This window comes from Geotrypetes seraphini, chromosome 1 (assembly GCF_902459505.1).
Source record: "Geotrypetes seraphini chromosome 1, aGeoSer1.1, whole genome shotgun sequence".
In the NCBI taxonomy this organism is placed as follows: domain Eukaryota; kingdom Metazoa; phylum Chordata; class Amphibia; order Gymnophiona; family Dermophiidae; genus Geotrypetes; species Geotrypetes seraphini.
This window is the reverse complement of record NC_047084.1, coordinates 83,325,589-83,350,603: the sequence shown is the minus strand read 5'-3', so window position 1 is coordinate 83,350,603 and position 25,015 is coordinate 83,325,589. Positions and strand designations below refer to the sequence as shown.

General features: G+C 44.9%; 1 protein-coding gene across 3 annotated transcripts in view; it reads left to right on the top strand.

Moving 5' to 3' along the window:
• DCC (DCC netrin 1 receptor) overlaps window positions 1-25,015 on the top strand; it is a 906,493-nt gene that overhangs the window by 747,134 nt on the left and 134,344 nt on the right. For all 3 annotated transcript variants that reach the window (XM_033934276.1, XM_033934287.1, XM_033934268.1), the window contains one exon: window positions 16,935-17,097. In XM_033934276.1, coding sequence (XP_033790167.1) covers window positions 16,935-17,097 — 163 coding nt within the window. The remainder of the gene's footprint in view (window positions 1-16,934; window positions 17,098-25,015) is intronic.

The window sequence follows — 25,015 nt, the reverse complement described above, 5'->3', positions numbered from 1 at the left end:
AAGTTTGACAATACAATACACCAAGTGCTGCAAAGCCTTGGGGTGCAATAAAAAAAAGTTAATGAAATAAACAGTGGACTAGAAATGGCACCGCAAGCTATACTCGGGTTCTCTTCTGTATCAGTGGAAAAATGGAAGAAAAGAAGTCATTACATTTTGTCTCTTTCTTCCAAAGCCTACGGCAGACATTCCCTTTACGTCCTCATCTCTGGCAATTGTAGTGACTGTGCTAGAATACTGTGCACTATGTACTCTCTGTTCCAGATAGCAAAACCTAACTGGCATTTGCTAGGAAGTAGATGAACTTGTCTTTTTTTAGACTCTATGAAAAGGTAGCAGTTTAAGAAAGAAGATGGTTGCTCCCGGAAACTCATTTCATTTTTCACACATGACGTTATATAACAGAATTTAATAACGTTAGAGCAAAAAGTGCGAGAAACTAAGGGCTCCTTTTACTAGGGTGCGCTAGCGGTTTTAGCACACGCTTAGCGCCCGCTGCATTGCCACGCGCGCGAGACGCTAACACCAGCATTGAGCTGGCGTTAGTTCTTGGCACGTAGCGTGGGGTTAGCGTGCGCAGCAATGCAGCGCATGCTAAAAACGCTAGCGCACCTTAGAAAAAGGAGCCCTAAGTCTAGTGTTTCCATCACAAAACTCAACTTCACCGGTGGCGACTCCTCTGTGTACTGATAGCAAAAGAGATTGTGGGTTGCTTATACTCAATAATGTTTTTTTTTCTGTAGACACAAGAGTCCCAGATTCTATATACGGTGCCATCAGCAGCAGCTGCCTTTAAAGCGGCCGCTAAATGCGTGTTAATCACGTAATGACGCTGTCTGTAGATTCGCACCTTTGGGAAAGGTAGGCGCGGGAAATGAATGCCGGGGTTTCAAGGTCTACATTTCTGGCGCCTACCTTTGACATGAATCGTGCCTATGGAGGCGTTTTACCACACCTAACGCCACTTCCGGCATTAGCCTCGCCTACAGTGGCATTAGGCATCATAAAATGCCTCCATATGTGTGATTCTGGCACCGTTCTACATTTTTAAACGGCTTTTAATTGGTTTTAAATAGTGTTTTCAACTTAAGTTAGGTGCCAGTAGGGCGCCTATCGGTGCCAAACTTAAGGTGCCGTATATAGAATCGGGGCCAGAATGAGCAACAATAGTTTAAGAAATGTTTTGATGATAAAGCACTGTGGGATGGATATTATAACTGGTGTGCAAATTTCCATGTGCAATATTGCATGTTATCTTAAGATGTGTGTACAACTAAATTGACTAATGAGCCAATTAGCAGGAGTAACTCGTAACAAATCAATTATTGGGGTTTATTGGCAACTTTTTGGATTTGTCTATGCATCTTGCTAAGCACTATTCTATAAAGATCCGTGTCCAAATCTTGTGGAGGGGCATTTTCGATAGGACGTCTAAGTCTGAGTTTGAACGTTTGGGGAAAGACGTCCAGAAATCCAGTAGATAAAATATCCCTTCTTAAAACAGTAAGATCTCTATTTTTTATTTTTTATTTTAATTGACCTTTGTAGACATTTTGGTCCTTAGTATGTCTATCTTTTTTGCCCATTCTCAAAAAACATCCACATTAAGAACGCACAAAAGCAAGTTTTCGTCTAGTCAAACTGCATTCTTAGCAAACAGTTCGGACTGCTGAGTATAGCAGAGGGGCTCTTCTAAGAAATACTGTAGTGAATCTCACATTAAAAGTCCCAGATACAGATGTCACTATATCTCGCTTATATAGTATGGTGAGCCCTCCAAAACACACCCAAAACTTACTGTACCCACTGATATTTATAGACCACTCAATAATCAAGAATACTTCTCAGCCAATTCCCTTACCAACCAATCAGGATGACTTTTATTCAGTGCAATCATTGTGGTGCTTTAGTTCCAAGGCACACCATCCGGAGAATTAGGGCCTGCCCCGTCTGTCTTCAGCTTTTTAGTATTAGGGAGGAGCTCTGTAAGCTTAAGAAGGAATTGGATGCAATTACAGCAGCTTCCATCACTCTACAGAATCACACCAATTTACCTCAAAGAATAAAACAATTCAGGAATAAATGATCAGGTAGACTGTAACATGTGACACAGAAACATCCACCCTCACAATTGTTGCACCTGCTAAATTAATTTGCTCCTTTAAAGCTTTCCAATGCTCAAGAAATAAGAAATGAGTTGGAACTGGAACCAGTGAAGGTAACTCAAGAAGAAAAGCACCTCCAAAGGAAAAATAAGAAAGCTCAAACAAGAAAAATGTTGCTGTTAGGTGATTCCATTATCAGAGGCATTAACCTTGGAATACAAGTCAAGGAGCCTAAAATAGTGAAGTGTCTCCTGGAATCCTCAGCTACCAGGAATACCAAACAAATAATGTCTATAATTGGGGAAGAAACTAAGAATTCTAAAGCTGATGATGTTATAAGAACATAAGCAGTGCCTCTGCTGGGTTAGACCAGGGGTCCATCCTGCCCAGCAGTCTGCTCACGCGGTGGCCCATCAGGTCCAGGACCTGTACAGTGATCTCTATCTATACCCTTCTATCCCTTTTTTCTTCAGGAATTCATCCAATCCCTTCTTGAAGCCTGATACCGTACCCTGTCCTATCACACCCTCTGGAAGTGCATTCCAGGTGTCCACAACCCTTTGGGTGAAGAAGAACTTCCTAGCATTGGTTCTGAATCTGTCCCCTCTTAATTTTTCCGAATGCCCTCTCGTTCTTGTAGTTTTAGAGAGCTTGAAAAATCTGTCCCTCTCCTCTTTCTCTATGCCCTTCATGATCTTATAAGTCTCTATCATGTCCCCTCTAAGTATCCGCTTTTCCAGGGAAAAGAGCCACAGTTTCTCAAATCTTTCAGCATATGAAAGGTTTTCCATACCTCTTATCAATCGCGTCACTCTTTTCTGAACCCTCTCGAGTATCGCCATATCCTTCTTAAGGTACAGCGACCAATATTGGACACAGTACTCCAGATGCTTGGGAACAAATGACCTAGCCAGCAATACCCTACTTGCGGCACAGAAAGCTTTTCGGGAGCTGGGGGAGGGGTTAAAACTTTTTGTAAAGACTGTAGTTTTTTTGGAAGTACTGCCCACATATGGAAAAGGAGAGGGAAGAGTACTAAATACTGAGTTGTTCAATAGATAGCTCAAATCCTGGTGTCATCCAGAAGGCTTTAGGTACATAGGAGGATGGAAAAACAAGAAACTATATTGTAATGATGGGCTGCATCTTACTATGGAAAAAAAAAGGATCCTTGCTGAGAAAGTCAGGCAACGTGTTTCTAGGTGTTTAAACTAGACGGTGGGGATGGCATATGTATGCAGGACACGTACAGTGACCACCCCTAGCAAAAGACAAGATGTGACGGTAGTAAAGATAGCAATGTTAACAAGAATATTAGCAATACACTTGTTAGCAAGGCAACAGGAATTGAGCCTAAACAAAAAAAACTAGACAAAAAATGAAATTGCCACAGAAAAGGAGCTGAAAAGCAATGACCACAAACACTCACAGTCTAGGCAACAAAAGTCATGATTTGCAAGCCCTGAGGCTTGGATATTGTAGCAGTCACAGAGACATGGCTCAATGATTTCCATGGATGGGAAGCAAACATATCGGGCTATAATTTTTTTTTTTTTTTGGAAGGCCTGCGATAGGAAGGGTGGAGGTGTGCAAGGGGGCCTGTGGAAAAGAAGAAGCAATATGGATAGCTTTGAAAAGAGAAGGTGAAACTTCTATCTATGTGAGTGTTGTCTACAGACCTCCAACTCAAGCGTAGCAAATTGATAAAGATCTTGTTGCAGGTATCCAAAAGCTGGGGAAAAATGGAGAGATGCTGTTGTTGGGTGATTTCAACCTGCCGGATGTGGCTTGGAAGGTTCCGTCCGCGGATTTGGAAAGAAGTAGAGAGATAGTGTGTGTCCTTCAAGGGGCTCTGCTCAGGCAAATGGTGACAGAACCAATGAGGGGAAAAGCAGGATACTAGATCTGGTGCTCACAAATGAGGAAAGTGTCTCTAATGTCTGAGTGAGTGCCCACCTGGGCGGTAGTGATTATCAAATGGTTTGGTTTGATACAACAACTAAAGCAGAGGGCAACTACAAAAAAAAAAATCAAAGTCTTGGATTTCAAACATGTGGACTTTAGTAAAATGGAGGAGTATCTGAAGAAAGAGCTAGTAGGATGGGAGGACATAAGGGAAGTGGTAAAACATTTGTCCAAGTTGAAAGGAGCAATCAAAATGGCTACTGACTTCAATGTGATGAAAATAAATAAAAAGATAAAAAGGAAACCTAAAGGCCCCTCCCATCTGAATCACCTGTGCCACCTTAGTGTCAGCCTAGCTATCGCTACCATTCAGCATTTTTAGTTGGCATTACTTATGTCAGCGAGGCCTATGGGAAATTATATCAATCTGACTCTGGCATGGGAATGCAGATAGACCTTGAGGGCAGGGAAACTGTTTTAAGTATCCCTGATATGTTTTAAGTATCCCTGATTGAATCATGATTAGCTAAAAGGTGTTAATGTCTGATTAAGAGGGTGCTTAGGACAATGGGTCCAGGTGCACAGATCAAGCAGATAGCCTGCTTGAATGGGACAAAGAAGCCAGAGACTAATCCCATCACCATGCCTGCAAGTATTACACCCTCCTTTATCAATTAAATTAACCATTGTTTCAAACAGTTTACAAATTCTAAACAGAAAGATACTAGGACATACAAGTTTCTATATTCAGAATAAGATTCCAAGGTATAAAAGCCTCCTCTCTGATCTATCTATTTCTGGAGGAGAGGGGTCTTGACTCTCTCTCTCTTTCTCTGTGTATCCTCCCCTTTATCTATGGCAGTGTTTTTCAACCACTGTTCCGCGGCACACTAGTGTGCCGCGAGATGTTGCCTGGTGTGCCGTACGGTCAGGGCCGCCATCAGGGCAGTACCACCAGTCTAGGGAGAGGGGCGGTCCGCCCCATGTGGACAGGAGAGAGCTGGACGGGGGACCCGCGGAGTTCAATACATCTCGAGCCGCGAGGCTCGTCTTCTATTCCTGCCTGCCCTGCAGCTAACATATAGCCGATAGCACGCGTTCCCCGATGTCAGCGCTTCCATTCGGCTATTTGTGCGCGGCAGGGCAGGCAGGAAGCAGAAGACAAGCCTCGCGGCTTGAGCTTCGTTTTGCTGAGAAAGTTGCAAAGATGGGCTGGGAGGGAAACACGGAACACAAAAGGGGGGAGGGAGTGCATTTTGGACACAAGGCATGAACTTGGGAGAGAGGAAGGGAGGGAAAGAGATGCTGAGGTGGGGGAGGGAATGGGTTTTTGGACACAGAAGGCATGGACTTGGGAGAGAGGAAGGGAGGGAAAGAGATGCTGAGGTGGGGGAGGGAATGCGTTTTTGGACACAGAAGAAATGGACTTGGGAGAGAGGAAGGGAGGGAAAGAGATGCTGAGGTGGAGGAGGGAATGAGTGTTTGGACACAGAAGGCATGGACTTTGGAGAGAGGAAGGGAGGGAAAGAGATGGTTGTGTACACGGGGAATAGAAGAAAGAAGAATTTTTGGTAATAGGGAGGGAGTGAGGTACAGATAGTGGCATACCAGGGTGGGGGCGGTCTGCCCCACCCCGGGTTTATGTCCCAAGGGGGTGCACAGCTGGCCACCCTCCAGTGTTGTCCCTAGGCCGGCAAACTGCGGTTCTTTAGCCACTTGAGTGCCATCGCCGCCAACGGTGTTGTTGGCGGTGGCAGCATTATAAAATACTTTCTTTGTGTTTATTTGATTCCTATTCAAGAGAATTACTTTATATATAGTCAATATAGGCACAGAGTTAAATTTTTTAACATTTTCTAATGGTGGTGTGCCTCGTGATTTTTTTCATGAAACAAGTGTGCCTTTGCCCAAAAAAGGTTGAAAAACACTGATCTATGGAACACGAAGTTTAGACCATCCCCCTTTTCTCTCTCTGGCTCTCCCTAGAACTGCAAGCTTCTATGTCTCTCTTTTCCTCTGAACTCTGTAAGGCAGGGAAACTGCTTTGCTTCTATTTAATTGTAATGCTTAATTGTAATGCTTATAAATATTGCTTTTCTGTAAGCCTATTTCTATAATATATTCTTTATGCAATCACCTCTAGCTGTGCCTATTATTTGATTCTACTTCCTGGTGAAACTTGAGTGAGGGAACTGAATCTGGGACCTTGCTGTTGTTGGGTGATTTCAACCTGCCGGATGCGGCTTGGAAGGTTCCGTCCGCGGATTTGGAAAGAAGTAGAGAGATAGTGTGTGTCCTTCAAGGGGCTCTGCTCAGGCAAATGGTGACAGACCCAATGAGGGGAAAAGCAGGATACTAGATCTGGTGCTCACAAATGAGGAAAGTGTCTCTGATGTCTGAGTGAGTGCCCACTTGGGCGGTAGTGATTATCAAATGGTTTGGTTTGATACAACAACTAAAGCAGAAGGCAGCTACAAAAAAAAATCAAAGTCTTGGATTTCAAACATGTGGACTTTAGTAAAATGGAGGAGTATCTGAAGAAAGAGCTAGTAGGATGGGAGGACATAAGGGAAGTGGTAAAACATTTGTCCAAGTTGAAAGGAGCAATCAAAATGGTTACTGACTTCAATGTGATGAAAATAAATAAAAAGATAAAAAGGAAACCTAAAGGCCCCTCCCATCTGAATCACCTGGGCCAACCAGAACCTTAGACCCATCCCAGGGCCTGAAGGCAGGAGGAAATGGGCATCCCTCCTGCCAGATTTTCATTTAAGGTATGGGGTTGTGGGGAGGGAGTTGGCGTGTCAGGGTGGGGTGCCAGGGTGGGGTATCAGGGGTGTTGGGGGATGCTCTCAAGTAGAAGGGAGTGAGCATCCCTCCTGCCAATTTTTCTGATTGGGGTGTTGGGGGTGATAGGCAGCAAAGAGTGGGCATCCCTCATGCTGATTTTGGATGAGGGTGTTGCGGGTGTTAGGCCTGGAGGGAGTAGATATCCCTCTTGCTGATTTTGGGTGGGGGTGTTGGGGGGGTGTCAGGTAGGAGGGAGTGGTGATTGGATGGATCCTCTTTTGCCACACCCACCTTAGCTGATCGCGGCAGGGAAATTTCTCCCCCAATCATTTGAGCAGGCAGGACTCCCCAAAGCCACAGCTTCAGGGAGTCCTGCTGGCTCAGCTGATCGGGCGGCTGGCTTTAGGATCCCGTGGCATAGATAGGGTTGTTTGGCTGTTTTTTCTCTACCACGAGCCAGGAAGTACTTTTGTTGCTGTAGCATGCTGTGTTGGAGTGACAGCTGGAAACTGCAAGAGATGTGACTTGCGGTGTGAACTGGAATCCCTTTTGTTGGGGGTAAAGTAGCAACATTTAACTTGCAGAACTACACTTACCAGACTAGATTGGAGGAAATCTTACAAGAGTGTTTGTGCTCTGAATGGTGGAATCTACCCAGGAGAAGCAAGCTTGCCTGCAAGGTTCTATGGGAGTGCACTCCAACGGGCTTCATCTTAATTGTGTGGATTTTTGTTTGTTTGTTTTTATGTTTTTTGTGTGTATGTACAGTATTGTGTTTTTTTGTGTGACCATGTTCTTCCGCACTGTGCTATGTTAAGGTGTAGAGTGTAGTTTTGCTCTGCAACTGAGACCAGCGCAGGTTTTTCTTAAGTTTGAGTTTTTTACTGCTGTGGTTCTCGGCTGCAAGAGGAGCCTATGATTAACTTGTCTCCCAGGGGTGACTTGTTTCCCAGGGGCCAAGACACGAGACATCACTGATAGGATTGAGAGGATCCTGGACGGAGCAGATACAGAGGAGACTGCAGTAATAATCCATGTCGGAACGAATGATGTGAGCCGGAGGAACTTCAGCATGGCCACACTGACTGACCAGTTCAGGGTCCTGGGACGAAAGCTGCAGCGGAGCACACGGAGGATAGCATTCTCGGAGATCCTGCCTGTACCGAGAGCAGATGAAAAGAGGCAGGCAGACCTCCAGGCTGTGAATGCATGGTTGAGGAGATGGTGCCAGGAGGAGGGCTTCCACTTTGTGAGGAACTGGACGTCCTTCTGGGGAAAGAGCAAGCTCTACCGGCGGGACGGCCTGCACCTGAGCACAGCGGGAACTAGACTACTGGCAGCCAATGTGAGGAAGGAGATCGAGAGGGCTTTAAACTGAGGAGAGGGGGAAAGCCGACAGCTGATCTGATGTTGACGCTTCGGACAACAGTATCCAGAACAGATGCTGAACGGGCTGACTGCAGGGAGGAAGCAGAGGGACAGGAGGATCTTATGATCAGACAGCGAGGGAAACATCAGGTAAAGGGAGCTTGCTGGGAGAAGACTAAGGGGCATGGAGACACAGGGGGACTGGGTGGCACGAGGGTGAAAGCTGAGGGCAATATAGAGGGGGGATCAAACAGAGGCTCAAGGGATGATAGCCCAGGAGGGGGCCGGTAGGGCTAGAAAACCCAGAGGAAAAGCGGGGAAGTGGGGTGGCGGGAATGTGGGGAAGCTGAAAGCTAAGAGGGTAAAGGCTGAGGGCAAAGCAGAAGCACAGGGAACGGGAGAACTGCCCGAAATCCAAGGGCAGGCGGCCCAGGTAAATGCAGAGGTGGAGGAAAAACGACGGGACCTGCGGTGCTTATACGCAAATGCAAGAAGCCTCATGGCCAAGATGGGTGAACTAGAGGTCGTGGCCAAGGGGGAGGACCTAGATATAATTGGAATTACAGAAACATGGTGGACAGAGGAGAATCAATGGGATGTGGCGCTGCCGGGGTACAAGCTCTACAGGAGGGACAGGACCCACAAGAAGGGGGGAGGCATAGCACTATATATAAAGGACTCTATCCACTCGGTCGGGTTGGATATGGCAACGAAGGCAGAGGGGCTGGAATCGCTATGGGTCAAATTGCCGGGAAACAAGGGTGCAGGCATAAAACTGGGGCTGTACTATCGCCCACCTGGTACGCCAGAAGGAGTCGGACACGACTTGGAAGCGGAATTGAGACAGGAATGCAGGACTGGAAGTGTAATAGTGATGGGGGACTTCAACTACCCGGGAATAGACTGGAGTACGGGTCACTCCAACTGCACTAGAGAAACAGGATTTGTAGAAGCTGTGAGGGACTGCTTCATGGAGCAACTAGTCAAAGAACCGACGCGAGGGGGTGCTACTCTGGACCTTATCCTAAACGGATTAGGGGGGCCTGCAAGAGGGGTAGAAGTGGGAGGACCACTAGGCAACAGTGATCACAACGCGATCAGATTCACTTTAGAAAGGGGGACACCCATAGTAAGGAGGACCTCAACAACTGCGCTCAACTTCAAGAAAGGGAACTATGTTGCTATGAGGGAAATGGTGGGGAGGAAGCTCAGAAACATCTTTAGGATGGAGACTGTGGGAAGCACATGGACCCTATTCAGGGACACCCTGCAGGAAGCACAAAGAATGTACGTCCCCAGTTTCAGGAAAGGCTGCAAGAACAAGCGATCGAAGGACCCGGTTTGGATGTCAACTGAAGTAAAGAGGGCAATAAATGACAAAAAAGTATCCTTCCGGAGATGGAAAAAGGACCCAACGGAGGAAAATCACCAGGCGCACAGGAAATGCCAAAAGGAATGCCACCAAGAGGTTAGAAAAGCGAAAGGGGAATACGAAGAGGGGCTGGCCATGGAGGCGAAAAACTTCAAGGCATTCTTCAGTTACGTAAAGGGGAAGCGACCAGCGAGAGAGGAGGTGGGGCCGTTGGATGATGGGGATAGGAAGGGAGTGATTAAGGAGGATAAAGAGGTAGCTGAGAGGTTGAACACGTTCTTCTTGTCGGTTTTCACGAGCGAAGACACATCTAATATACCGGACTCAGAGGAGCTCATGAGTGGGGAACAGGCCGAAAAATTGGAGCACATAGAGGTAAGTAAGGAGGATGTCCTCAAAAGATAGACAGGTTAAAATGCGGTAAATCACCGGGCCTGGACGGGATCCACCCAAGGGTTCTGAAGGAACTAAGACAAGAAATAGCGGGCACAATCCAGCATGTTTGCAACCTATCCTTGAAAACTGGTGAGGTACCAGAGGACTGGAAATTGGCGAATGTCATACCTATCTTCAAGAAGGGATCGAGGGGTGACCCCGGGAACTACAGGCCGGTGAGCCTGACTTCAATTATAGGGAAGATGGTGGAAGCTATGATCAAGGACGGCATTTGCGAGCACATCGAGAGGAATGGCCTACTGAGAACAAGCCAGCACGGATTCTGTAAAGGAAGGTCGTGCCTAACGAACCTTCTGTACTTCTTTGAGGGAATAAGCAGTCGGGTGGACAATGGGGAACCCATAGACATCATTTACCTCGATTTTCAAAAGGCTTTCGACAAGGTGCCACATGAAAGGCTGCTTAGGAAGCTGTGGAACCACGGGGTGGGAGGGGATGTGCACAGATGGATCAAGCACTGGTTGTCGGGTAGACTGCAGAGGGTCGGAGTGAAGGGCCAATATTCTGACTGGCGGGGAGTCACGAGCGGTGTGCCACAGGGATCGGTGCTGGGGCCGTTACTCTTCAACATATTTATCAATGACCTGGAAAAGGAGGCAAAGTGCAAGGTTATAAAATTTGCAGACGATACCAAACTGTGCGGTAGAGTTAGGTCCAGGGAGGAGTGTGAGGACCTGCAAAGGGACCTGGACAAGCTGGAAGACTGGGCAAACAAATGGCAAATGCGCTTTAACGTGGAAAAATGCAAGGTCATGCATATAGGGAAAAATAACCCGTTGTTCAACTACAAATTGGGGGGGCATTGTTGGGAGACAGCAGACTTGAGAGAGACTTGGGTGTGCTGGTGGATGCATCACTGAAGCCATCTGCACAGTGCGCAGCAGCCTCGAAAAAAGCCAACAGGATGCTGGGCATCATAAAGAGGGGCATAACAACCAGGACGCGGGAAGTCATCATGCCATTGTATCGAGCGATGGTGCGTCCACATCTGGAATACTGCGTTCAGTATTGGTCGCCACACCTCAAGAAGGACATGGCGGTACTTGAGAGAGTCCAAAGGAGAGCAACGAAACTGGTAAAAGGGCTGGAACACTGCCCATACGCCAAGAGGTTGGATAGGCTCGGGCTCTTCTCTCTGGAAAAAAGGAGGCTCAGGGGAGATATGATAGAGACCTTCAAGATCATGAGGGGCATAGAGAGGGTGGATAGGGACAGATTCTTCAGACTGAAGGGGACAACAAGTACGAGGGGGCATTCGGAGAAACTGAAGGGAGATAGGTTCAAAACAAATGCAAGGAAGTTTTTTTTCACCCAAAGGGTCGTGGACACTTGGAATGCGCTACCGGAGGAAGTGATCAGGCAGAGTATGGTACAGGGATTCAAACAGGGATTGGACGGATTCCTGAGGGATAAAGGGATCGTGGGATACTGAGAGAGGTGCTGGGATGTAACACAGGTATAGAAAGCTAACCAGGTAATAAGTATAGAAACCCAACAGGTCGTGCATGTGCAAGACCGGAGGGTTAGGACTACGATGGGAAGATAGGACTTCAATGAGAAACCAAGGTGGCAAGGGAGCCCCTTCTGGTGATTCAGACAGGTCGTGACCTGTTTGGGCCGCCGCGGGAGCGGACTGCCGGGCAGGATGGACCTATGGTCTGACCCAGCGGAGGCACTGCTTATGTTCTTATGTTCTTATGTTGCCTACGTAGCCATGGTGGCTGAATGAGTGTTTGGATTACTTCACCTTGGCTTCTGAGGCTCATTTTTAGTAATATCTGAGGTTGTGGCTCATGCCTTTCTCAGCACTGTGTGGGAAGTTTGTCAAGATTTAAATTCATTCTTAGCTTCCCTACATTCTAATGGTCTTAAAATATCAGGGCCTCTCTAGATAATGTTTCCATTAAAACACAGTAATGAAATGACCCATATGCAGTGCGAGAGAGATGGTTGCCCACCTTTGTTCAAGAAATTTAAAAAAAAAGAAGAGAAAAGAAAAGGGAATGTGATAGAAATATGACCCAGGCAGTGCCGTTGTAAGGGTGAGCGGACCGTCCCAGGTGCTGTCTTGGTGGGGGTGCCTGCACCTCTCGGCCCCCCCCCCTCACGCCACACTCACACCCTCTCTCCCCACCTCCGCAACTCTTCAAATCTTCGTCAGCACAAGCAGCTTCTCTGGCCTGCTGCTGGTCTGGCTTGGCTCCCTCTGAAATCACTTCTGGGTCACAGAGACAGGAAGTGACATTTGAGGGAAAGCCAGTGCCAGCGTGAGCAGCAGGGTCAGAGAAGCTGCTTGTGCTGATGAATATTTCAAGAGGCGTGGGGGTGGGAAGGGAGTGCGCGAGTGTGGCATGGGAGGCGTAGAAGGAGCGGGGAGTGGCGTGGAAGGAGCAGGAGTAGAGAGGAGGGTGGGCGCCTCTTACCCTCACTACACCACTAGACCCAAGTGTCACATAAATGAGCTACTTACCCCCTGTTTTACTAAGGTGCGCTAAGCAATTTTGCGCGTGTTTGGCGCACGTTAAATCTATGCGCAAGCTAAACGCTAATGCGTCCATAGACTAACATGCACGCATTAGTGTTTAGCGCATGCTAATATTTAGCTTGCGCTAAAATGCTTAGCACACCTTAGTAAAAGGAGCCCTTAGAGATTTTTAAATTTTTATGGTGACTGTTCAGGGTTTCTAAAGGTTGTATAGTCAGCATAGACTAATAACAGGTCAATATTCATTTTCCATGGGCGATAATTCCTTTAAATGCCAACAGTAGCATTTTGTGTTTTACTTGAATACTCAGTGCTGGCTGCTTTCCAGACATTGGCGCAGCATATTCGAGTATAATGGGCAGAGCTACAATTTGCGAGATTGCGGTGATGTTCAGTTTTCCAGAAGTTGTTTTTTGTGTTTTTTTTTTATTTTTATTCAATTTTAAACTTTCAACAAGTGATTTATAATACAATCATATACACTCTATTATCACGTTTTAATCACACATGTATTGAATCACAATATAATTCTTCCCTTCCTCCCTCCCTCCAATATAACATTATCATTTCAAATTAAAACCCTCCCTCCCCCCATCCTATACTTCAATAAATACAAGGGGAATAAATAGCTATTAAATATCATCAGAAGTTGTTTTAGTATATTTATTTATTTTATTTTATTTATTTATTTAGATTTTTATCCCGTCCTCCCAATAGCTCAGAACGGTTTACAAATGAACATACACAGTGCGGAGTAGCTAGACATATAAGTGGTACAACAGGTTTAGTGATTGGATTTATAGTTTTTGGAGAGAATTAAATACAGGGAGATTAAGCAGAGAGAGAGAAGGGGGAAATACAGTAGTTTAGTTTAAGGAAAGTTATAAGCGTATAGGTGCAATTTGTTAGTGGAAAGAGTAAGAGAGGGTCGTACTGGAATTTCGGGAAGGTGATAGGAGAGTGGAGGGTGGGGCCTAAGGGGGGGAGAGACAGAGGAGATCTTTAATTGAAGAGGAGGGTCTTTACCGATTTACGGAATGTTAATAATGTGTTCTGTTGTCTAAGTTGGGGGGGGAGTTGGTTCCAGAGGTGTGGGATGAAGTGGCTGTAGGATCGTTTGTGGGCAGTTTCTGTGAGCAGGGATCTTCCGGGGGGGATGCATAGGCGTATCTCTGACTTTGAGCGGAGGGTGCGAGTGGGGTTGTAGATGGGAAGTTTGGATTTTATGTAGGAGGGGGTGGTGGAGTAGATTCTCTTATGGGCAATTGTCAGGGCTTTGAAAGTACAGCGTTGGCTAATTGGGAGCCAGTGTTCAGCATGGAGTGCCGGGGAGATGGAATCGTGGTAGTTGAGGTTGTGTAGGTTGGTCTTACTAGTTTGGTTGGGTTTACTAGTTATTGCAAAAATGTTTGACTAGACTGAGGAGGGGAGTTATCAGTGGGGGCTACTGTTAAGTCAGATTATTGTAGAACAAATTGAGTTATTGTAACACAGGCTGTCGTTGCATAAAATGGAAACCTGTGGTAAAATAACCTATTTTAACAATAGCACAGGAACCAAGAAAAACATTCTAAGAATGTAAATTATTCAGAGCATGGCAATTAAACTTATATATGAGGGTCATTTTATAAATGATGCACACTATTTTTTTTAATGTGCATGTTTTTGTTTTTGTTTTTTCAAGTATTGCTTTACAATCCTTCTATATAGTCTCCCTGCTTTGCAATGACAGAGTTCCAATGTCCGGGAAGCTTCATTATTCCATCCAAGACACCGTTTTTGTTCAGTTGCCGAATGGCTCGGGTACCGGCAGAAGAAAGCTCTTCCAGAGATGCAAAACGATGTCCACGCATAGGTTGCTTCAACTTTGGAAAAAGGTTGAAGTCTGGTGGACTCGTGTCTGGACTGTAGGGAGCATGAGGTAACACCTCCAAGCCATATTCGCGTAGGTTTTCAAAAGTCAAACAAATGATGATTTTTGCTTATGATCATGAAGGCATCATCATCACAGACAAAGTTCCATGTGGAAGAAGTGTCACAGCGATCTATTATCATGATTTTTTTTTCGAAAAATGCACAAAATGCACAAAATCTGACCTCAGTTGCTCTTGGCTGGGCCACTCATTCTTCATGACAACGCTCGCCCGCACACAGGGAATGTCATTGAAAAACTACACGAATACGGCTGGGAGGTGTTACCTCATGCTCCCTACAGTCCAGACATGAGTCCACCAGACTTCAACCTTTTTCCAAAGTAAAACAACTTATGCATAGACATCATTTTGCATCTCTGGAAGAGCTTTTTTCCGCCGGTACCTGAGTCATTTGGCAACTGAACTAAAACAGTGTCTTGGATGGAATAATGAAGCTTCCCTGACGTTGGGACTTGATCATTGCAAAGCAGGGAGACTACTGTATATTGAAGGATTGTAAAAAAATACTTGGAAACAAAAAACATGTAAATTTAAAAAAATAGTGTGCATTATTAATGAAATAACCTTCAAATAATCAAAGGAAATATAACCTTGTTACTTCACTCTATCTAGAGCTGCATTGTCTCCCACTGGAGGCACGTATTGTATTTAAGCTGAGCGGTTTCTATTATATTGAATCTGGTAGATATCCAATTGCTACTGCTAAAGTTGCTACTGGTCAAGCTCCACAATATTTGACTGATTCATTTGTCTTTTCAACTCTGAAAAATCCAAGAAAAACTCACGCTTTATTTGTTTTCCCTTCAGTTAGGGCCTCTTCTGTCAAACTGCGCTAGCAGTTTTTAGCGCAGAGAGCTGCTCTAAATTGGGATCATCTAAATTTCACATTTTGGTGGGAGACACATAGTAACATAGTAGATGACGGCAGATAAAGACCCGAATGGTCCATCCAGTCTGCCCAACCTGATTCAATTTAAATTTTTTTTTTAAATTTTTTCTTCTTAGCTATTTCTGGGCAAGAATCCAAAGCTCTACCCGGTATTGTGCTTGGGTTCCAACTGCCGAAATCTCCGTTAAAACCTACTCCAGCCCATCTACACTCTCCCAGCCATTGAAACCCTCCCCAGCCCATCCTCCACCAAATGGCCATATACAGACCCAGACCGTGCAAGTCTGCCCCGTCTGCAAGTCTGCCCAGTACTCACTCTGTTTATATTACCGATATGAAAGAACGTTAGCAGAACAATCAGGTGAGACCAGAAAGTTTAAAGAGATTTGGAGTCCATTGGATTCATTTGGCAAGAACCTTAAAATTTAGTTTATGGTTAATTGGATATCTACCAGATTCAAATTATTTTTACTACTTTTCACACACATCCAGGACGGGAGGGAGGGAGGGTTGGGTTAACTGATTAATGAATTAAGCAAGTATGTAAGTGCTGTTTGCTGATTATTTGATGTTAATATGTTGCACTTTTTATATGCTGTTTTTATAAAATCAATAAAAAAGTTAAAAAGCAAGAATCTGTTCCTAACCTCTTACTCTTATCGTCAATTTAGAAAGCAGTTGAAAACTCGTCTTTTCCAAAAAATTCATAGGCAACTAATTCTTTAACTATTTCGTCCTGTACGTATTACTAATCTTTTATAAACCGCATTGAACTACCTGGTTATGCGGTCTAGAAATTGATTCATTGTATTGTATTGATATTACCTCCAACCCCCCAGTATAGTAAACAGTTTTTCATTCAACATCAGGATAACATTTGGCCCCAAAACTATATACTGGGACTACAGACCTAATCATCTACAAAAACTGTGTGATGCCAACTTTAGACCCTTACCATCATTAGGACAACGGCTAAACCTATAGCCAAGAACAGTTAGGGGGGGGGATTTTATAATTGGCGCCGGTATCGGCGTCTGCCTAAGAAGCGGCCACCAATAATGTGCCAATCACGAACCGGCACCGATTATAGAATTTAGCTTTTTTTTTTTTACACCAGCGCCGTAAATGTAAGCCAACATGTCAGAAGCCTGCATTTAAGGAGCCAGTGTCGCACTTACAGAAGCACCTAGGAACACATAAGGCCACTTCTGGTATGAGCCACTCCCACGCAGGCTTTAGGCATTCTTATATGCCCCTAAATGCTTCTCTAAGCGCAACACTGGTGCCAAAATGAAGGCGCCATTCAAGCTTCCACTTTTTTTTTATTTTTTTAAACATGTTTCTGGATTGGTTGGTTTGCTGGTGGTAGGGCGCTTTAACACCAGCTAACTTTCAGTGCGTCTTCGAGAATTTCCCCCTTAATGAGTACTCAAAAAGGTCTTTGTGTAATGAAGCTTTGCAACTACCTAGGGTAAATTGCAAGGAGTGCTTATGCTTGTTTATGTATTAATCTATCTTCCTATCTTTCTCCTTTTGAACTGTTCGTGAGACAATCATATAGATATTTACATTTGTGTGATCCAATTTATTAACTTTGATATCATACCTTTTAAACAATTTGTTCTTTCAGAGCCTCCGATAGGGCAAATGCACCCGCCGCATGGCAGCGTGACCCCGCAGAAGAACAGCAACATTCTGGTGATCATTGTAGTCACTATCGGAGTCATAACGGTAGTGGTTGTGGTAATTGTGGCAGCGATCTGCACCAGGCGCTCTTCAGCACAACAAAGAAAGTAGGTTAATAAATAACGAGGAGTAATGTAATTATACTAATGTCTCTGTTGTTCTATAAGATCGAAACACGCTCACCAGTGGTTCTTGAATCTCAGGTAACAAAAAAATTCAATGATGTTGTGGATGGGCAGACTGGATGGGCCCTTTGTCCTTTATCTGCCGTCGTTTCAATGAGATATTTATATCATTGCATTCTGTTTTACTGGTGGAAAATGAAAATGAGACACTATTGTATACTTATGAACCTGCTTTAAATCTTCTTTCTCTAATCTGCTATTAAAATCATGAGTGAAGTCTTGTCTCTTTTATGGCCATTAAAGATAATATACAGTACTAGTCGTCTGTCTTTCTATCTTTCTGTCTCCTTAGCCACTGTCTGTCTGTCTTTCTTTCTTTCTGTCTCTCTCTCTCTCCTTTGCCGCTTTCTGTCTGTCTGTCTTTTTCTGTCTGTCTCTCTGGCCCCCTTTCTGTCTGTAATTCTTTCTGTCTGTGTCTCTCCCTGGCACCTTCCCTGTCGGTCTGTCTTTCTATCTCGCTCCTTGGCCGCTGGCTGTCTGTCTATTTGTCTCTCTCTGACCCCCTGTCTGTTTGTCATTATTTCTGTCTGTGTCTCTCCCTGGCCGCTTGTCTGTCTGGCTTTCTTTCTGTCTGTCTCTCTCCCTGACCCCCTGCCTATCTCTCTCTGGCCCCCTGAGCAAACCAAGATTGCTTTCTGCCCCCTCAGCACACCCCTACCCCCAAAGCAGCCCCTTTTCCCTCTCCCCATCCACTTTTTTCTGTCTTTCTCTCTGTGTCTCTCCCTGGCCCCCTGCCTATCTCTCTATGGCCCCCCGAGCAAACCAAGATTGCTGCTTGTCCCCCCAGCACACTCCTTCCCCCAAAGCAGCCCCTTTCCCTCTCCCTCTCCACTTTCCTGTGCAGCAGTAGCAGACGGATGCCTTGCAGCACCTCGAAGGACATCCTCCTGCCATTGCTCTCACCGCCGCATGCGCCGCAAGCCACCATGCACCACAAATCGAACATGGCCACGGAGTCACAAATCACACTGTCAGGGATTATAGCGTTATAAGTGCGCATGCGCGCTTAGGGTTTTATTATAGAGGATAGTTTACTGCGAGAACAAATAGAGATACTGAACTTGTGAATCCTGGTTTTTGGGTTTTTTGGCCATAGTTTGATATAAGCAGGTGATAAAATTAAGCCTTTTAAAATTACTTTGGGCAAATTTAATCAGATTAAAAATTGCTTTTGCTACAAGTATAGGCATGAACTCACATTCCACTGAGTCCTTAAAAAGATGGATTAGTCTGTTCCTAATAAAAGCCAGTCTCCGATGGAAATGCTGGTGAAGTGGGATTCTGTGAAAACGGCATAAGAATAGCCTTACTGGGTCAGACCAATGGTCCATCACCCCAGTGGTCCATTCTCACGGTAGCCAATCCAGGTCACTAGTACCTGGACAAAACCCAAGGAGTAGCAACATTCCAGCATCTCAAAGAATAGCAAGATTCCGGAACCCCAATGAGAACAACATTCCAGAGCTGAGATTGTGATGTCATAATGCTTCATTCCACAGTGCCTCAGAGCCAACCGCATCAGTGATGGTACAATGGTATAAAACCACTTCTGCCTTATACCTCCAGACCATATGAACATAAGAATAGTCTTACTGGGACAGACCGATGGTCCATCTAGCCCAGTAGCTCATCTTCACAGTAGCCAATCCAGGTCTCTAGTACCTGACCAAAACCCAAGGAGTAGCAACATTCCATGCTACCGATCCAGGGGAGTCCGCTTTCTCCCTTCCATGTTCTAACGTGCCCCTCTCCTCCATTCCCTCCCTGCATTCTGTGCCCCAAGTTTGTGCCTCCCTCCCGTGGGTGCTTAGCTTTTCTGGCCGGCTCCCTCCTCTTCCTACCAGCCGCGTAATTGTTTCTCTTGACAAAGCCACAGGTAGCCTGCCCGGAAGCCTTCCTATGATCGTCGGAGCTAATACTGCCATGGCTGGCAATAAAAAAGCCTAACGTGGCTTCATAAAAGGGGGCCTAAATAATCTTCTGATTTAAAATCTTAAAAAAATATAGGCCCCTTTTATGAAGCCACTCTAATAATCTTAAGATCCCTTTGTCAGATAATGCGCATCTCTTCTACGGCCCCCCTCCCCCATTTCCCTAACCCCACTGTAGTCTAAATTAGATCTTATCAAAATATTTCTAAAATTTATTCACTTCCAGAAAAATAGATTTGTCAATGCAGATGCGACAGGCCAAATATAAAAGTTACTACAACTGACTCATTTTTATTTGGTCAAAACCCCCCCCCCCTTTTTTTTTTTTTTTTTACAAAACTGCAAAAGTGGTTTTTAGCGCAGGCCGGCGCACTGAATGTTTTGTGCTGCTCCCGAAGCTCATGGGAGCAGCACAGAGCATTCAGCGCACTGGCCTGCGCTAAAAACCACTTTTGCAGTTTTCTAAAAAAAAAAAAAAAAAAAAAGGGGGGGGAGGGTTTGACCAAATAAAAATGAGTCAGTTACAAAAAAACCCTCTGTAACAGGACAAGCTGCTGCTCCCTTTAGATATCTCTATGCTTTTCAGCTTTCACCGAGACTTCTCTGTATGGTACTGCTCATTAGCCACAGCTTGTGGATTCAGTTGCTACCTCCAGGGGATAACACTTCATTTGTTAGAACAGAAAAATGTTCTCGATTCCTGTTTTTAGTTCAAATCTGTAGGAATAATTAAAATAACAGGAAAAAAAAAAGTGATACTGATTCTAAAATTTTTAGTATCATTGTTCATTAACACCTTTATTATGTATTATGTAGAAAGAAAATGCATAGGTTATGTAAATTAGTAATATGACAGAGGTGATCAGTGGAGTGCCGCAGGGATCGGTCTTGGGCCCGATCCTGTTCAATATCTTTCTAAGAGACTTAGCAGAAGGGCTTCGAGGTAAAATAACGTTATTCGCAGATGACGCCAAACTATGCAATGTAGTAGAAAGTTAGTGCAACGATCAAAAACTCAATATCCGACAATATGACGCACGACCTACTCCTATTGGAGCGCTGGTCTAGGATCTGGCAACTAGGTTTCAATACCAAAAAATGCAAGGTCATGCACCTTGGCAACCAAAACCCATGCAGAAGTTACACCCTTAATGGCGAGATCCTAGCAAGGACTGTAGCAGAACGGGACTTAGGGGTGATCATCAGTGAAGACATGAAGACTGCCAATCAAGTGGAGCAGGCTTCATCTAAGGCTAGACAAATCATAGGGTGTATACGTAGGGGTTTCATCAATCATAAGCCTGAAGTCATTATGCCATTGTATAGATCCATGGTGAGACCCCATCTGGAATACTGTGTACAATTCTGGAGGCCTCATTACCGCAAAGATGTGCTGAGACTGGAGTCGGTCCAGCGAATGGCCATCCGGATGGTCTCAGGACTCAAGGACCTCCTATACGAGGAACGGCTGGATAAGTTGCGGCTATACTCACTCGAGGAACGCAGAGAGAGGGGAGACATGATCGAGACGTTCAAATATCTCACGGGCCGCATCAAGGTGGAAGAAGATATCTTCTTTTTCAAAGGTCCCACGGCTACAAGAGGGCATCCGTGGAAAATCAGAGGAGGGAAGCTGCACGGTGACACCAGAAAATACTTTTTCACCGAAAGAGTGGTAGATCGCTGGAATGGTCTTCCACTTCAGGTGATTGAGGCCAGCAGCGTGCCCGATTTTAAGACAAAATGGGATCATCACGTGGGTTCTCTTCACAGAGAAAGGTAGGGGTGGGTCATTAAGGTGGGCAGACTAGATGGGCCGTGGCCCTTATCTGCCGTCTATTTCTATGTTTCTATGTTTCTATAAGTTCATATAATGATTCAAAATGTTGTATGATTGTGGCACCGAGGTATCCCCCTCTTCAAACCCAGCATGCACCCAAAAAGAGGGAGAAAAAGCCTCAGACTAATGTCCAAATATAACAGTTACTGCAAGTTGAACTATATAACTGAGTTATGCCTAGATTTTCTAGGTTATAGGATATAACATCCCCCCCTTTTACAAAACCGTAGAAGTGTTTTTTAGCACAGGCCAGTGCACTGAATGCTTTGTGTTGCTCCCGACGCTCATAGGAAAGTGTCTGGGGCTGGTCTCAGTGTGGCCGCACTTTTCAAGACTGTATTGTTTGTTCCCCTGATGAGCCAAACTGGTGAAACAAGGTTGCTTGCTGGGAAGATTGGAGAAGACGTGACAGCGTTGGAGCTCAAGTCGTCTTTTGTCAGCTAAGTCCTTGAACGTGCACCTCCAGGTGACTTTGCCCTTTTCTAAACCTCAGCTGTTCTGTGAGGGAGTTTGTTTGCCAGTGATAGTATCAAAAGCAGTTTTGATTTATACCTTTTGGTTCTACACTGCTACATTAGTCTGAGGCTTTTTCTCCCTCTTTTTGGGTGCATCTAGGTTTGAAGAGGGGGTACCTCGGTGCCACGATCACACATTTTGAATCATTATATGAACATATATGTCGTGTGTATAATTTGTATACATGTATAATTTGTTAACACGTATAAGTAAATTTGTTAACATGTATAATTTGTTAACATGTATAAGTAAAACAGTGCACACAGGTAGATTTGAAAATGTTTTGCTGTGCTTACCCAAGTTCAGTAAGCATTTAGTAGATAACTTATGATTATGAGTTGCACTCTCATATTTAATATAAAAAAAAGGCTTACATCAGTTTTGTACCAGTTTGAAACAGAGCATTTTTTTAAAGTTAAGGTTTAGATTCTTTGTGATTTGACCCCTTTTACGAAGCCACATTAGGCATTTTGGATTGTCGGCTGTGGCGGTGTTAGCTCTGATGCTCATAGAATTCCTATGATCATCAGAGCTAATCCCGCCGGGGACGGTGATGAAAAGAAGCCTAATATGGCTTCGTAAGAGGAGGAGTTAATGAGGTAAAAATTCCAGGCTAAAAATTAAAAAATAGTAATAAAATTCAAGTGCCACAAAAGGTCTACAGGGATTTCAGCTAAATGTTGCATGCATTAAAAAAATGATAAAATTTATTTATTCCCGAGTTCTTTCTACAAAAGGGGAGGGGGGAGATAATTTTTCCCTTACTGTACTAGAAATTGAAAGAACATAAATCATATGTGGCAAAGACATGCTGTTTCATAAACAACCTATAAATTATCTAACATTTTTATACATTTCCTTTTTCCCTGAAATGTGAGCTGAAACGTAACGTACATATTTAAAATATATTGAAAAGTGCACTTATAGAGGACAATTCTATAAATAGGTACCTACTGTTGGGCTACATAAATGTCAATACTATCTTTGGCAGGCCACAACATTATATAATATAGAAGCCATAAATGCACAGAGCTCTGTACACCTTCTGTGATAAATACATAAGTAAAACTTTAATTAAAAATGATGGAAACAAATTGATTTAAGTGGCTGATCTGAAACTATTTGTTAAATACAGTATTTAAAGCTGCCAAAACTCGGTTTAACTACATTTTCTGACCCCCTATAAAATTCAATGGTGGGCTGCAGGTTGCCTACCCCTGACTCTTATATTTGCACCATGTAGCTGGAGTGCATAAATAATAGAATTCCATATTTTATTCATGTAGTTATTTTCTCTATCAAATCATGACATGAACTTTCTACTAACTGGTATTCTATAAGAAGTCATTTACAAGCATTCTACCAGAGGATGTCTGAGCAGCTAAAAGAAGGAGCCTACAAGAGCTACAAGTGCTGCTGGGAACTGTCCACAAACCCTGAGTGGATTATGGTGCTGAAAAGAACAGTTCCCAGTACAGAGAGCTCAGAAGGCAAGGAGCTCCTTTTAGAGCTGGATGACCTTTGGGAGGAGGAGTGCTGATCCCTGGCCTAATTCCTGGTAAACTCTGAAAAGGTCACTGCTGACCAGCACTGATAGAGGGCCTGGTACAGCAGAGTAGAATGGCCAGGCTGACTAGTTCTAACAGGGGGGACTGGTGCAGTGGAGAAGTAAAGTACAATAGTGGGAGGGTTTGTAGGGACCTATACACTGGCAGGAAAAAGCTAGAAGAATAGCCAGAAGGCCTGGTAGAGCCTGGAGTTGAGGAAGTGGTTCAGGCTTGATGACCAGCGGTGGGACCAGTAAAGAAGGATCCAGGTGGTGGTGACCCAAGAGGCCAGGAAGTGAGGGAATGGTGGTGGCCCCACAAGGAGAGTACTCAGTGTGTGCATCTGCAATAAGGTAACTGAGGCACTGGGAGAACCCTCAGTGCGTGTGCGCAGGATAAAATGGCTGAGTGGTGGAGAAGCTGGAAGAGTTCAAGGCTGAGGGGGAAGGACTGACAAGAGCTGACTGGCAGAGGGACAGGCTGGGACAGTGGTGACCAGCGGAGAGACCGGTAATGGCACTGGTAGGAGTCAGTGAATCTCTAGAAGGCAGCCTGGTAGACCCTGGAGTATTAAACAGAGTTCTGAGGAGCGTCTGGCGGAAGGACTGGCTAGGACTGTGGTACTCAGCGGAGGGACTGGTAAATGGCACCGGAAGCTGCCGAAGAACTGATGGGCCAATGGAGGGTCTGAGAGGACTCGGGAGAAAACCTGGAGGGATGGAGTCCAGGGAGGACCCAGAAAGGACCAAGAGTGTTGTGAAGACCTGGTAGGGGGATTTTAATAGAATATATGGTCTGTGTTTAACCCTGTGTTTGTGTTGTTTTAACAGGTGCCTGGGGGTGGATATGCGACAGGTTACCGCTCGGCCTGGTCACTTGATCACAATGAGTAAATAAATAAACACTGCCATTTATATGCCTTTTTACACCTACAACTAGGTGGCTTCTTAGAGACTTACCCCCATACTGCACTTATACCTGCAAAAACTTGTACTATAACTATGGCAAATTGTAACCTGTTAACTGTATATTGACCTGTAACCCGCCTTGGACTCTTTGGGGAAGACAGGATAGAAAATGAATTAAATGAACAAATAGATAAATATAATAAATATAATTTTTCTTCCAATTGCAAACTCAGAGCTGGTGTGAAGACACATGATAAAGTGTGTCTCGTTAGAACAGCAGAGGCTGGGGAGCTCCTCTGTGGGTGACCTTTTTTAATGTATACATATGGGGGTGGGAAGGAATGAGAATAGGTAATTATGTGAAAGGGGGATCCAGATTGAGGTGGCATCCTGATCCAAGATGGCCGTCATTGACTGAAGCTGTGTAGACGCCCCGGGATTTTCGCGTCTTAAAGCAAATTTCTTGGATATTCTGGTGCTCCGTTGTGAGCAAATTGCCTGAAAATGCCGAAGAGGAGAGGCAAGAGCGTTGCTGGGGCCTAGCAGCGCTCTGGGACTCCCTATTTCGCTACAATCGATGCGTACCTGAGACACCTTCAGAATGACCCGTTGATGTTGGAGCCTCGCCCGCTGGAGCCACAGGCGGTAAGCAGAGCCGGTACGGATTTCTCTGGGCTGGATACAACTTTGAGCCCTGACCTTAGAGCCTCCACAGCCCTAGTGTTCCAGCTCACCTCGGGGTCAGGACATGACGAGAGAAGCTGCGTCTCTGTTCCAAGAGGCTGAAAGTCCTAGCATGCTGAGTGTGGACTCGGTTCCATCCCTGATGGAGGTGAGCCCGAAGATTCCTGAGCAACTATCACTGGAGGAAGTTAAGCAACCTCAAGCAGGAGAGCAGCAAGCTGTGGGATTTGCGGGTGAGCAAATAGTAGCTATGCCTTTACAATCCTTTACTATGTTGAAGCCATCCGAAGTGACACTAGATTCCCTCTGGGATTTAATGATAACACTAGGGAAATCTTTACATAAGAACATAAGAACTGCCATCTCCGGATCAGACCTACGGTCCATCGAGTCTGGTGACCCGCACATGCGGAG